Below are 13,431 nucleotides of genomic sequence, written 5' to 3'. Positions count from 1 at the left end.
TTCCAGGCCAGCTGGGGCTACAGGGAGACCCTGTCTCAAAAAGACTTAAAATAAAAAAAAATTATTTTATTTTATGAGTGTATTGCCTGCATGCATATAAGTGCACCTGTGTCATGCAATGCCTGTGGAGGTCAGAAGAGGGTGTCGGATTCCCTGGAACTGGAGCTACAGATGGGAACATGGGTCCTCTGTAAGAGCAATCAGTGCTCTTAACCACTGAGCCATCTCTCTAGTCCTATACTACTTGATATACTGGTTTGGTCTTTGTTTAAAAAAAGAAAAAGGGCCATCTCTTTAGCATACACATAAAATAAAAATAATAAAATATTAAAAAAAGAAGAAAAGAGGGGAATTACTTTTATAACTTTAAGGTGTTTTTGTTTTTTTCTTTTTGGCAACATGGTCTACTATATCCCAATCTGCTTTGAAATGTGATAAATAGCCAAGGGTGACCTTGAACTTCTGAATCCTTCTGCCCTTCAAAGTGTTGGGGTTATAGTCCTGTACTACCACACCAGTTTATCAGGTGCTGGGGGAGAAAACCAGGGCTTCATACTTAATAGGCAAGTGCTCTGTACCATCTGAACTATACCCTAGCCTTCCGTTTCTGCTCTTTTTATGAGACAGAGTCTCATTATGTAGCACTGGCTGGCCTATAACTAGCTGATAACCTTGAACTTGTAAGGACCCTTCTGCCTTTGCCTCCTGAGTATTGGGATTACAGGTGTGCCTCATCACACTCTTGCTCAAAACTTTTTTTTTTTTAATCTTTTGTCTAATTTTTTTTAGTTTATGTGTATGGATGTTTTGCCTGCATGGATGTGTGTGCACCACATACATGCAGTCCTCACACAGGCCGAAAGGGGCATCTGATCCCCTGGAACAGTAGTTAAGGATGGTGGTTTAGCTGCCTTATGGGTGGTGGGAACTGAATCCTGGTCCTCTGCAACAATAGCCAGTGCTCTTAACTGTTGAGCTAGCATTCCAACTCTCCAGCCCCCTAAGACTGCATATCAGTGAAGAAGTTGTTTTTGTATATTTGGATATTGGAGAGTAAAAATGGTTTTTAGTATTTTGATAGTAACTGCTGTTAATCTGTGTGTGTTCATGTGTACGTGTCTATTCTATTTTTTTTGTCATTTCTACATTGTGCTTGAAGCAAAAGACCCCCTCCTTAAATATTTTTAATTGAGTTTTTCAATTTTCATACAATATAACTTGATAGTACAAAAACCCCTTTAAAAACTTAGGTGTGAGCCAGGCGTGGTGGCTCACGCCTGTAGTCCCAGCACTCGGGAGGCAGAGGCAGGCGGATCTCTGTGAGTTCAAGGCCAGCCTGGTCTACATAATGAGTTCCAGGACAGCTGGGGCTACAGGGAGACTCTGTCTCAAAAAGACCCCCTCCCCCCCAAAAAAAATTATGTCTGTGGGTGTTTTGCCTGCCTGAATGTAAGTGCACCATGTACATGCAGTGCCTGTGGAGGACAGAAGAGAGCGTTAGATCCCCTGGAACTGGAAGTTAAGGACAAATTATTAGCCACCATGTGGGTGCTGGGAATCTAACCTAGTTCCTCTACAATAGCAGCCAGTGTTGTTAACCACTAAGCCATTTTTCCGGCCCCAAGGACCATCACCCTTTTTTTCAGTCTCTTTTGGAACTCGCTATGTAGACCAGACTGGCCTTGAACTCACAGAGATCCACTTGCCCCTGCCTCCCAGGTGCTGGGATTAAAGGTGTGCGCCACCAACGCCCGGCTGCTTTTGATTTTTTTTAAAACTTCTTTTGATTTTGTTATCCTCTCTGTCACATTGAGATAGCATCTCACTGTATAGAGCAGATGGCCTGGATCTCAGAATGATCCTCCTGTCTCTGCTTCCTGAGTGCTGGGACTAAAAGTGTATTCCGCCACATCTGGCATTAAGAGTAACCTACAAGAGGCAGAGTCGGTCTCTTTCAAGCATGGGATTCTTGGTAGGTTAACCAGGCTCCAGTGGTTGAACTCTGAAGGACATTTGGAGATACAAATTAGATTCTCTAGGTCTTATATATTGGGCAGGGGGGCAGTAAGGGGGGTTGTGCAGGTAGGGGAGGGAATCTAAATACCATTGTATGAAGATTGCAAAAATTTTAAAAAATGAGTAACCTATTATAATTCTAGTTATACTACATAATGGATGGGCAGCTGGAAGGTAATCTTTGGTCTTCAACATCTGCCTTTTAGACTGTTATCTTTATACATCATTCAATTTGTTATTTGGCAATCACAAGTCAGAATATGTTTTGTTTTGAGACATAGTCTCACTATGTAGCCTTAGCTTCCCTGGAACTCACTATGTAGATCAGACTGACCTTGATCTCACAGAGATCCTCCTGTCTCTGCCTCTGGAGTGCTGGGATTAAAGGTGTGAGCCACCATGCCTGGCTAATTAGTTTAATTTTTTGAGATAGGGTCTCTGTATTAGGGTTCTCCAAAGAAACAGAATGAATATATATTTATAGAGATTTATCAGCTTAGCTCACAGGATAGAGTCCGAGTAGTCCAATAATGGCTGCACCACACTGGAGAGGCTGAGACTCCGTAGTCGCTCAGTCCTCAAGGCTAGATGTCTGAGTAGTCCCAATCTGGCGCTGAAGGTCTGACAAATTCCAAAAGATCAGCTGTAGTCTTCAGTCTACAGCAGGAAGACGAACTCACTAGCAAGAGAGAAAGCAAGCAGCAAGAAGCCAGGTGTTCTCCTCTGCCATGGCCTTTTATACAGGCTGCCATCAGAAGGTAACACCCACATTTAGGGTATGTCTTCCAGCTTCAGATGATCCAGTCAAGAAGATCTCTCTCATTTCATTTAATCCCAGATCTAGTCAAGTTGACACCCAGGATTAGCCATCAGACTCCCTGGCTGGCCTATTTTATTTTTTACTTTTATTTTTATTTTATGTGTATGAGTGTTATGCCTGCATGTGTGTAAGTGCACCCATGTCATGCAATGCCCATGGAGGTGAGAAGAGGTGGTTGGATTCCCTGGAACTGGAGTTATGCATAGCCATCATGTGGGTGCTGGGAATTGAACCCAGGTCTTCTGCAAAAACAGCCAGTGCTCTTTACCGCTGAGCCATCTCTCCAGCCTGGCCTTTTTTTTTGAGGTAAGGAACTAGCTATTACTTGGGATGGAACTCCTAGGCTCACATAGTCCTCCCACCTCAGCCTCCCTAGTGTTGGCCTATCAAACTTGGAATAATGCCACTATTTTAAATTACACTCTTGGAAACAGAAACATTGCTTCTCAGTGACAGATTATGCTATAGCTACAAGAATATATCTGAGTTTATCAATATTCTTTGAGATTCTCTTAAATGATCTTTTTATAGTCTGTATAACAGCAAAAATGTACTTATTTACTATTACTTCGAAGACTTTTGAATATAGTTTATTGCTGTCTTTTATTTTTTAAGACCCATTGAGTAGCTTTTAAAATCTATTACTCATTTTGCTGTTTTAAAGTTTTGATTGTTGACTTTTGAATTCTTGCTGTTTTTAAGTGTTCTGCAGTTCACAGCCGAGGTCATCACTGTGAATTTTGCCATTTGACTGTGTGGGTTTCTCTGAACCATTTTGTCTAAGCTAGGTGTTTTTCTTTCTTTTCTTTGTTTTTTTTTAAACCATCTCCTCTTAGGCAGGGCAGGAGAATCAGGAACCACTGTAGGTTCTGTGCATTCCAAAAGGGTAAGGATATTCCTTTCTGGTGTGGCTTTAGGGATGCCGATCTGGGGTGTGTTCACAAGCAGTTCAGGTATTTAGACATCCATTCACTCTGGGTATGGGAGTGCTGTTGTAGCAATCATCAGCCTTGGTTCAGGTGGATATATTGATTTTTTTTTTCTTAATTTTTTGAGTGTTTCACAGAATGTAAGTGCATCATGTGTGCAGTGCTTGAGGAGACCAGAAGAGGGTGTCACATCCCCTGAACCTGGAGTTACAGATGGTTGTTGGCCCCCATGTGGTGCTGGGAACTGAACCAGGGTCCTCTGCAAGAGTAATCAGTGCTCTTAGCATTGTGTTAGGATATGTAGTTAAACTAAGAAGTTATTGGGACCATGAATTCTGGAGAAGTAAAGTGCTCTGTGGATTTGGCTTATTTTCTTATTGCTGTATTGCTTAGTGGTCTTCATGCTTTTTCAGGATATTGATATTAAAAAAGTAAATGGAGTTCCTCAGTATGCGTTCTTGCAGTACTGTGATATTGCCAGTGTTTGTAAAGCTATTAAGAAGATGGATGGGGAGTACCTTGGAAATAATCGTCTCAAGGTAAATGAATTTGCATAAATTATTATGCTGTTAAGACTTGCTTTGTTTTAAGATTTGGGGAATACATATTAAGGTTGCAGTAGGGCGTTTATAGAACCCTAAGTCTTCTACTTTGCCCTTATACTGCAATCTAGACTAACACCTGTATAGCCAGGTAAGGTTGCTGTACTGTATATTTTGATAGTTTTGTTTTTGGGTTTTTTTTTCCCATCTTTTTGAGACAGGGTCTCCCTGTAGCTCCACCTAGCCTGGAACTCAGAGTGATCCACTTGCCTCTGCCTCCCGAGTGCTGGAATTAAAGGCATGTGCCATCATGCCCAACACATATTTCCATAAATTTGAATTAGATACTACCCATTTAGATATTCATATGAAGGATTGATGCATGAGTTCCTGGGTTCACTGGGTGAGAGTGACAGGCGTTTTGAATTAAGATCCCTGTAAAAGACTAGTTTTCTCAGAATTTGGAGTTGAATTGTAATTGTGAACTGTGCTAATAGAAATTTTACTTTTTCTACCCAGCTGGGGTTTGGAAAGAGCATGCCTACAAACTGTGTGTGGTTAGATGGGCTTTCTTCAAATGTGTCCGATCAGTATTTAACACGACATTTCTGCCGATACGGGCCTGTGTTAAAGGTAGGCACTTGTTATTGACTTTGTTTCTTTATATTTTGTCCTTTAGTCTCAATTTCTATTGTTGCCCTTTCCCCCCGGCGGTCCTTCCATCTTCTTATGCCTTCCTTACTTTTTCCTTTTTAAAAATATTTTTAAATTTTATTTTATTTTGTATGTATGAGTGTATTGCCTGCATGTTTGTAAGTGCACCTGTGTCTTGAAATGTCCATGGAGGTCAGAAGAGAGTGTCATGTTACCCTGGAACTGGAGTTACAGATGGTTGTTAACTACCATGTGGTTGCTGGGAATTTTTTTTTTGTTGTTTTTTTGGTCGTTTTGAGACAAGGTCTCCCTGTAGTTCCAGCTGCCTGGAACTCATTCTGTAGACCAGGCTGGCCTCAAACTCATAGAGGATCTGCCTGCCTCTGCCTCCCAAGTGCTGGGATTAAAGGTGTGCACCACCACACTTCGCAGGTGCTGGGAATTGAACCCCAGTGCTTTTAACTGCTGAGCCAACTCTCCTGCCCCTTTTCCTTTTCTTTTTGAGAGCAGGGTCTCCTTGTAGTTCCAGCTGGTATAGAACTCACAGTGTAGACCAGATTGGCCTCAATTTCACAGAGATGCACCTGCCTCTACCTCCTGAGTGCTAGGATTAAAAGTGTGTGTTGTAGGGCTGAAGAGATGGCTCAGTGGTTAAGAGCACTGACTGCTCTTGCGGAGGACCCCAGGTTCAATTCCCAGCACCCACATGGCGGCTACGAACCTCCCTTATCTCCAGTTCCAGGGGAATCTGAAGCCCTCTTCTGACCTCCGCGGCATTGCATGACACAGCGCACTCACATACATGCAGGCAATACACTCATACACATAAAATAAAAATAATAAATAAAATATTTTTTTTAAAAAGTGTGTGTTGTGTCACCAAACCCTTTTTTTCCCCTTTTCCTTAATAATTTGCATCTTAAAACTCTTTTGGAGCCAGGCGTGGTGGTCCACACCTTTAATCCCAGGAGGCAGAGGCAGGGGGATCTGTGTGAATTCAAGGCCAGCCTGGTCTACATAGTGAGTTCCAGGACAGCTGGGGCTACAGGGAGACCCTGTTTCAAAAAGACCAAAAAAAAAAAAAAAAAAAAAAAAAAAAAAAGAAAAAAGAAAAAGAATGTTTCTTAGCGATTTTTTAATAATTTTTCTCTCACATTAGAATTAAGTAGTCTAGGGGAAATAAGATGGTGGGTAGAGGAACTCACCACTTAAGCCTGGTGACCTCAGTTCAATTCCCAGAAACTGTGTAAGACGGAAGGAGAGAACCAACTCTACAGAGTTGTCCTCTAATGTCTCCATGTGCTCAATGGTATGTGTGACCAGGTATATACCATAGGCAAACACACAATAATAAAAAACTAGGCCTGGGAAGGTAGCTGAATGGGCAGAAGTGATTGTTTTGCAAGAATGAGTACCTGAGTTCAGATCTCTGGATGAGACACAAAAGCAGGCCCATAGCACAGGTGTCTGTAATCTAGTGCTCCTACGTAGAGTTGAGAAGCGGAGATGGGGAAAATTTGCTGGTTGACTAGCCTGGAGTTGCGTTGAGCGGCAGGAAACAAGAAACAATGTGAGGCACTGTGTGGGTGCTGGGAACTGAACCCTGGGTGCTCTGCAAGAGTAGTAAGTGCTTTCAACCACTGGGCCATCTCTCCACCTTTTTTCTCTCAACTGTCTCATTCTGTGTAAAGGGATCTCTGGAGCTTGCTGTGTAGCTCAAGCTGGCCTCAAAACTTGAGATCTTCTTGCTTCAGCTTCTCAACTGCTGGGATTGCAGAAGTATAACAGCACACCTGGCTGATTGGACCACGAACAACAGGAAAAGGATCTCTGGGCTCAATTTTATTGCATTATTATTGTTTCGAACCCAAAATAAAAGAATGCTTTCCTAAATACAGTGTAAAGTCAGTATGTAAATAAAGTATAAAATATAGGAAAAAACGGTGTAACATACCTCAAGCCATACTATTTCAACATTTCCTGAAAAATTCATTGCATGTTTTCTAAAACATGCCTCTTTTGAAAGAGTCTAAATATTTTTTCTAGAATAGTCTATATACAATACTTTTTCCTAGTAGCATCCGTGTGACTTAGGATTTTGTTGGAACTGACACTCAGAGCAGTAGATAAAGCTCTTAATTGGTTCTTGTTTTATTTTTTTTTACAGGTGGTATTTGACCGCTTAAAAGGCATGGCTCTTGTTCTCTACAATGAGATTGAATACGCACAAGCAGCTGTAAAGGAGACCAAGGGGAGGAAAATCGGTGGGAATAAAATTAAGGTGTGCAGAGAGTGACTTTAACAGAAGCCAACAAAAGTGTATTCAGGTCTCACCCCAGTAATTACTGGTGTTTGTAGATTGCCAGCAAGCAGAGTGGTTTACAGAATATGGTTTATTTGTCCTCAGTTTTTAGGGGAAATAATAGGATTTTTATGCTTATTATTTGTGGACACAGGTCTCTTAAGCCATTAGCCACTGATCCTTCTGTAACAGACCTTTAGAGTGTTTCTCATTAACCATGGGTGTCAGATGCGCTTATGTATATTCTCAGTGCAGGACCTACCTCTGCCCATTATAGTGAATGTTTGTACACTAGCAGCACCAAATTTTAGTGAGCTTCCAATGGGATCTATCTGGCTACAAGCATAGTGTTTTTTGTTTAAAAGCTTGATATTCATGGTTGGTTTAGATAATTATGTACTTAATACCTAGAGTTTGTTGGAAATAAAATAATAGGTATTAGTTGATCACAGACAATAGAGCATATTGGTGTCATGTGCTTTAGTAACTTTCAGGACCATCTGTGAACAGTTGCAACCTTCCATAGTCCATGGTATTTGAGGAAATTTATGTACAATATAGACTGGTTAATTGGTTGATTGGTTGGTTGGTTGGTTGATTGATTGATTGATTGATGGATGGATTTGGTCTTTGAGACAGTGTCTCTTGTAGCCCCAGCTGACCTGAACTCACTATGTAAACCAGGCTGACCTTGAACTCACAGAGATCTGCCTGCCTCTCCCTCCCAAGTGCTGGGACTAAAGGCATGCATCACCACACCTGGCTTAGATTGGTAAATTTAATTGATCTTGTTTGCCAACCTAGAATTCTGATAGAATTTTTTTTTCAGTTTTCCGTTTTACTTTTTTCACTCTTTCTTGATTGTGTTTTGGTAAGGGAAGGAAGAAGAGTTGTAGGTTAGGGTCTCACTATGTGTCTCAGGTTGGCCTCAGACTTGAGACCATCCTGCCTTTTCCTCCTGAGTGCTGGCATTGCCACTGTGCCCACCCTTTCACTCCTGGATGGGCTCTGTTACTATAAATTAATTTGCCAGGATTTGAAAGAGTTTTAGGGTTAGAAAATAGTTTCTCTTAACACTTCACATAATTAAAACCTGAAACTTAAACTTTTTTCTTTAAAAATCTTTTAATTTTGTTTTTGTTTTGCACTAGCATACATTAATTACATAATAATGGGTTTCATTATGGCTTTCTTTTATTTTCAAGGTGGATTTTGCAAATCGGGAAAGTCAACTGGCATTTTATCACTGCATGGAGAAATCTGGTCAAGATATCAGAGACTTTTATGAAATGTTAACAGAAAGAAGGTAGGTGTTTAATTAATTGCGTGTTGATACTGGAGATTGAGCCCAGATTACACCATGTGTATACCAAAGCAATATTCTATTTTTGAGCTATACCTCTAGCCTAAGAAGGTATATATAGTAAGCCTATTAATATAGCTTGAATTTTCATGTGCAACACATGACTTTCATATTGGCTTAAAATTTCATTTTTCTCTTTCTTGTACCATCTCCTTCAAACACATTTTCGTTATTTATTTTTATTTTATGTGTGTTGAGTGTTTTGCCTGCATGTAAATGCACCATATATATGCAGTGCCCCAGGAAGCTTGAAGAGAGCATCAGATCCCCTGGAACTGGAGTGAAAGATGGTTTTTAGCTGGCATGTGCTGGAAACTGAACCTGGGTCCTCTGGAAGAGCAGCCCCAACATTTATTTTTTACTGTTCTAATTTTCATGTGATTGGTGGTAGGTTGGGCTATCCTGTTGGTATTTGTCACTGAATGCCCTTATATTTTATTGGAATGAATTGTGTCTTGTTAGACCATACATATTTAGTAAAGATAGTATACAGGTTTCAATTGCTCAAGGGGTTTTTAAGTCACAGTACCAAAGCACAAATAGACTCATGACTTTGGCAATGTGAAAGGTAAGCCTGGTTGCCTGGTGTTAGTTTTTTCAGCCATGGTAATATAGTATCTAGTAGTTTTCCTGTTGATAAGTCAATACAGTGACACATTTTAACATAGTCACCAGGTTCTTAAAAATAGCTGATCATGTTTGAAAATGGAAACTTTTGACTGTATGATCAAGTCCCCTGTCAGACGTTGCTCTGTGGTGAAGTCTGGAATGTTATCATGTGATCTCCCATCCCTGTCCACATGTGTTAGACAAAAGGCTTTGTGTGAAAAAATGCATTAGATGCCCACGGCCAAGATGAAGATGACCCAGCTCCTAATCATGCAGCCAGAAATCTGTCAAGTGTCTTCCTTCCCTGCTCCTCCTTTTGACAGTTCATTTTTGTTAAAATCACATAGTATGATTTTTTTTTTTTTTGAGGCATTTTCTTGCTGAATATCTTGCTTTGGTCCCTAAACTCTTAAATGAAAAATGACCCTAACTGCCAAATTCATAAATGCTAAGATACTAATGATTTCTCATTAATAGACCAGATGTAAATCACACAAAAAACTAAAAACCAACCAACAACAGTTCTCTGGCTAAAAAGCCACTATTCAGAAGCCATTCTCTAACAGTCCTCTGTCTCTATCTATCTGTCTTTCTTTGTATGTTTGTATAATTGTGCCAATGTTGTCATCTTCTCTCTCTCTCTCTCTCTCTCTCTCTCTCTCTCTCTCTCTCTCTCTTTCTCTCTCATACACACACACATAGGGTAGGAGGGGAGGGAGGGAGAACATGAGATTGTGTGTTCAAATGCAGGAGATATGTCACTTCAGAGAAAATGTTCTTAATCCAGGTTCCCTGAGTAGCAGTTTGAAATCATTGGTATGGGTTTTTTTTTTTTCCCTTTTCATTTTTTTCTTCTTTTTTTGAGCAGGGCATCATGTAGCCTAGACCGGCTTTAAGCTTGCTATGTAGTTGTGGATGACTTTGAACTTAATGGTCTGTCTCCACCTTCTGAGTTGTTGGCATTATAGGTATATGCTACCATACTGGGTTTGTGTAGTGCTGGGATCTAACTCAGCATCTTGTTCATGCTTACAAACACTGCACCAAAGAGCTACAGCCCCAACTCCTAAGTCATTATGAATACATTAGTTGCTTAGAGGAATTCTACCTATAAGTGAGTGGAAGGTGTGTGGTTGAGGCCTGGTTGCACTTAAGACATTAAAATCTTATGTGTACATTAAATTTTTTTTTTTTTTTTTTGGTCTTTTTTGAGACAGGGTCTCCCTATAGCCCCAACTGTCCTTGAACTCACTATGTGGACCAGGCTGGCCTCAAACTCACAGAGATCTACCTGCCTCTGCCTCCCAAGTACTAGGATTAAAGGTGTGCACCATCATACCCGGCTAACATTTAAATATTTTAATGTCATATAAAGGTTGGATGAGGTAGTGTGGGAGTTAATTTTTTGTATATTACCATTTAAAATTCACTCATTTTGTGATGATCTGGCTCTGGTTTTGTTTTGTTTATTTCCATGGTTATTTATCCCTCTGTAATGGCATGTATCTTCTAATGTAGGAGTTTGCTATGACTTCAGTCTGCCTTGTTTGGTTTCACGTGTCAGTGTATGTGGAATGCAGTCCCTTGCAGTAGAATTTGAAGATCTTTGCATTTTCCATAGGGTTGGGGAGTCAGCCCACTAAATATTTGATGCATGAGTTTAAAAAAAATGCTTTAGTGATTCTGTTTAGGAATATAAACAATAGCTGTATTTCCATAGAGCTTTCCCACTTTAAAAACACTATTGCATTAGATCTTTCAAGTACTCCATTGTTGAGGTTGGTCCCTTATAGAGAGGTGTGAAGACCAAGTAACTTTTGGTGATTGTTTACTTGTTTCCCCTCATGCCAGGGGACTGAACTCAGGACTTTGTACTTATTAGGCAAGTACTCTACTACTGAGATAAATCCCCAACCCTAGGTCAGGTAACTATTGCTAATGAGGTCACAGGGTTGGTCATTCTAGGGTTCCTGCCTGTTAGTGCAGTGAGCCTACACTTTACCAAAATGATCTTCAGTATGAGTGTGTGTGGTCACATTATGATTTAGGAGATGACTTTCTTCTTGTGGTTTGAACAGAGTTCTGTTCAAACATGACTGCTGACAATTCTTGGTCGATATGCATGCATCAACTATTCAGTGGGATGGATGGCTTCCTCGGAAAAGACAAGGATCCTTGAATTCTTCAAAAAATGCATTCTGCACACACCATGGCCCAGTGCCCTGTTGTTGCTAAAATTTTTGTGCTTCTTGGGGGCATACGTGTTCTTTAATTTTTATAGTCATGGACCCAGCAAAATAAGTTTTTGTTTATTGTGTAGATGTATGTGCTTGTGTGAGTGTGTACTTGTGCCACATGCATGTGTGTGTGAATAAATGTCGAGGCTAGCGCTTAACTTCAGATGTTTCTTAGGAGTTTGGAATCCCAGCTCTAGAACAGGGACAGGAAGATCCCTAGGACTTGCCAGTCGCTCGCCAGGCAGTGTATCGTAATTGGTGAGCCCTAGGTATCAATGAGATCTTGTCTCAAAAAACAAAACAAAACAAAAAAACCAAGGAGGGGCAAGGGTGACACACACCTTTTAAACTCAGAGGCAGAGACAGGCAGAACTCACTGTGAGATTGAGGCCAATCTGATCTACATAGCCAATTCCAGGTAAGCTAGGGCTACCCAGTGAGACCCTGTCTCAAACAGATAAACAAACAGAAATTGAGGGGAGCTGGAGAGATGCCTCAGTGGTTAAGAGCACTGACTGCTCTTGCAGAGGACCTGAGTTCGGTCCTCAGCATCCACATGGTGGCTAACAACTGTCCTTAATTCCAGTTCCAGGGGATCCAGCTCCCTCATCTGGCCTTTGGGAGGGCCTCTTCCACATGCATGAGCCCACATAAATACAAATATGTACCCCCCCCCCAAATTGCATCTTAAAAGGAATAAAAATCCTTTTTTTAAAAAAATTCTTAATTTTTTCCCCCTCCCTGGAGCTGAGGACTGAACCCAGGGCCTTGTGCTTGCTAGGCAAGCATTCTACCACTGAGCTAAATCCCCAACCCCTTAAGTTAATTTTTTTTCTTTTTTGTCTTTTTGAAGCAGGGTCTCCCTGTAGCCCCAGCTGTCCTGGAACTCACTATGTAGACCAGGCTGTCCTTGAACTCACAGAAATCCGCCTGCTGCTGCCTCCCAAGTGCTGGGACTACAGGTGTGTGCCACCACGCCTGGCTAATTTTTAAAAAAATATTTATTATTGAGACAGTCTCCCTGTAGCCCCAGCTAGCCTGGAATTTACTATGTAGACCAGGTTGGCCTCGAGCTCAAAGAGATCCTCCTGCTTCTGCCTCCTTATTTATTTATTTTTTTTTATGTGTATGTGAGTGTATTGCCTACATGTGTGTAAGCGCACCTATGTTGTGCAGTGCCCACAGAGGTCAGAGGGGGCGTCAGATTAGGGACAGTTGTTAGCTGCCATGTGGGTGCTATGACTCAAACCTGGGTCCTCTGCAAGAGCAGTAAGTGCTCTTAACTGCTGAGCCATCTCTCCAGCCCCCTTAAAAATTATTTTTAAAAATTAATGCATACATATATTTACTGGGGTACAGTGTGATAATCTGATCCATATATGAAATTAGGGTAAATAGTATGTCAATTTTCTTAAAATTTGTCTTTTATTTGAGGTTGCTGGGTTTCTTTTTTAAAACTATATAAAATTGGGGCTGGAGAGATGGCTCAATGGTTAAAAACACTGGTGGTTCTTGCAGAAGACCCAGGTTCGAATCCCAGCACCCACATGGCAGCTAACAACTGCCTGTCGTAACTCCAGTCCCAGGGGATTCAACAGCCTCTTCTGACCTCCGAGGGCATTGCATGACGTGGGTGCGCTTACCTACATGCAGGCAGTACACGCATACACATAAAATAAAAATAATAAAAAAAACTATATAAAATCCAGCATTTCATTTACATTGCAGTTTAGACTAGCCAAATTCCAGTTGCTCAACAGTGCATGTGGCTAGTAGCTGCTGTTAAAGACTACTGCAGTTTAACTGATGAAATCATGTTTTAAGGGTTTTAAAAATAGACTTGTTTGCAATAGAGTGTCACCCTGTATCCCAGGCTGGCCTCCAACTTGGTGTGTAGCTGAGGCTGGGCTCAAAATGTGCTGTCCTCCTGCTTGTGCTCTTGAGTACTGGGGTTACAGA

The 13,431-nt window shown here is 41.0% G+C and overlaps 1 protein-coding gene across 2 annotated transcripts in view; it reads left to right on the top strand.

Annotated features, from left to right (window-relative positions):
• Window positions 1–13,431, top strand: part of Spen (spen family transcriptional repressor) — a 76,185-nt gene that overhangs the window by 51,022 nt on the left and 11,732 nt on the right. For both annotated transcript variants that reach the window (XM_008822660.3, XM_029558407.1), the window contains 4 exons: window positions 4,179–4,304; window positions 4,827–4,940; window positions 7,129–7,242; window positions 8,469–8,569. In XM_008822660.3, coding sequence (XP_008820882.1) covers window positions 4,179–4,304; window positions 4,827–4,940; window positions 7,129–7,242; window positions 8,469–8,569 — 455 coding nt within the window. The remainder of the gene's footprint in view (window positions 1–4,178; window positions 4,305–4,826; window positions 4,941–7,128; window positions 7,243–8,468; window positions 8,570–13,431) is intronic.

The sequence above is a fragment of the Nannospalax galili genome, unplaced genomic scaffold (assembly GCF_000622305.1).
Source record: "Nannospalax galili isolate Female #2095 unplaced genomic scaffold, S.galili_v1.0 scaffold548, whole genome shotgun sequence".
In the NCBI taxonomy this organism is placed as follows: Eukaryota; Metazoa; Chordata; class Mammalia; order Rodentia; family Spalacidae; genus Nannospalax; species Nannospalax galili.
This window is presented reverse-complemented; position numbering and strand designations above follow the sequence as displayed.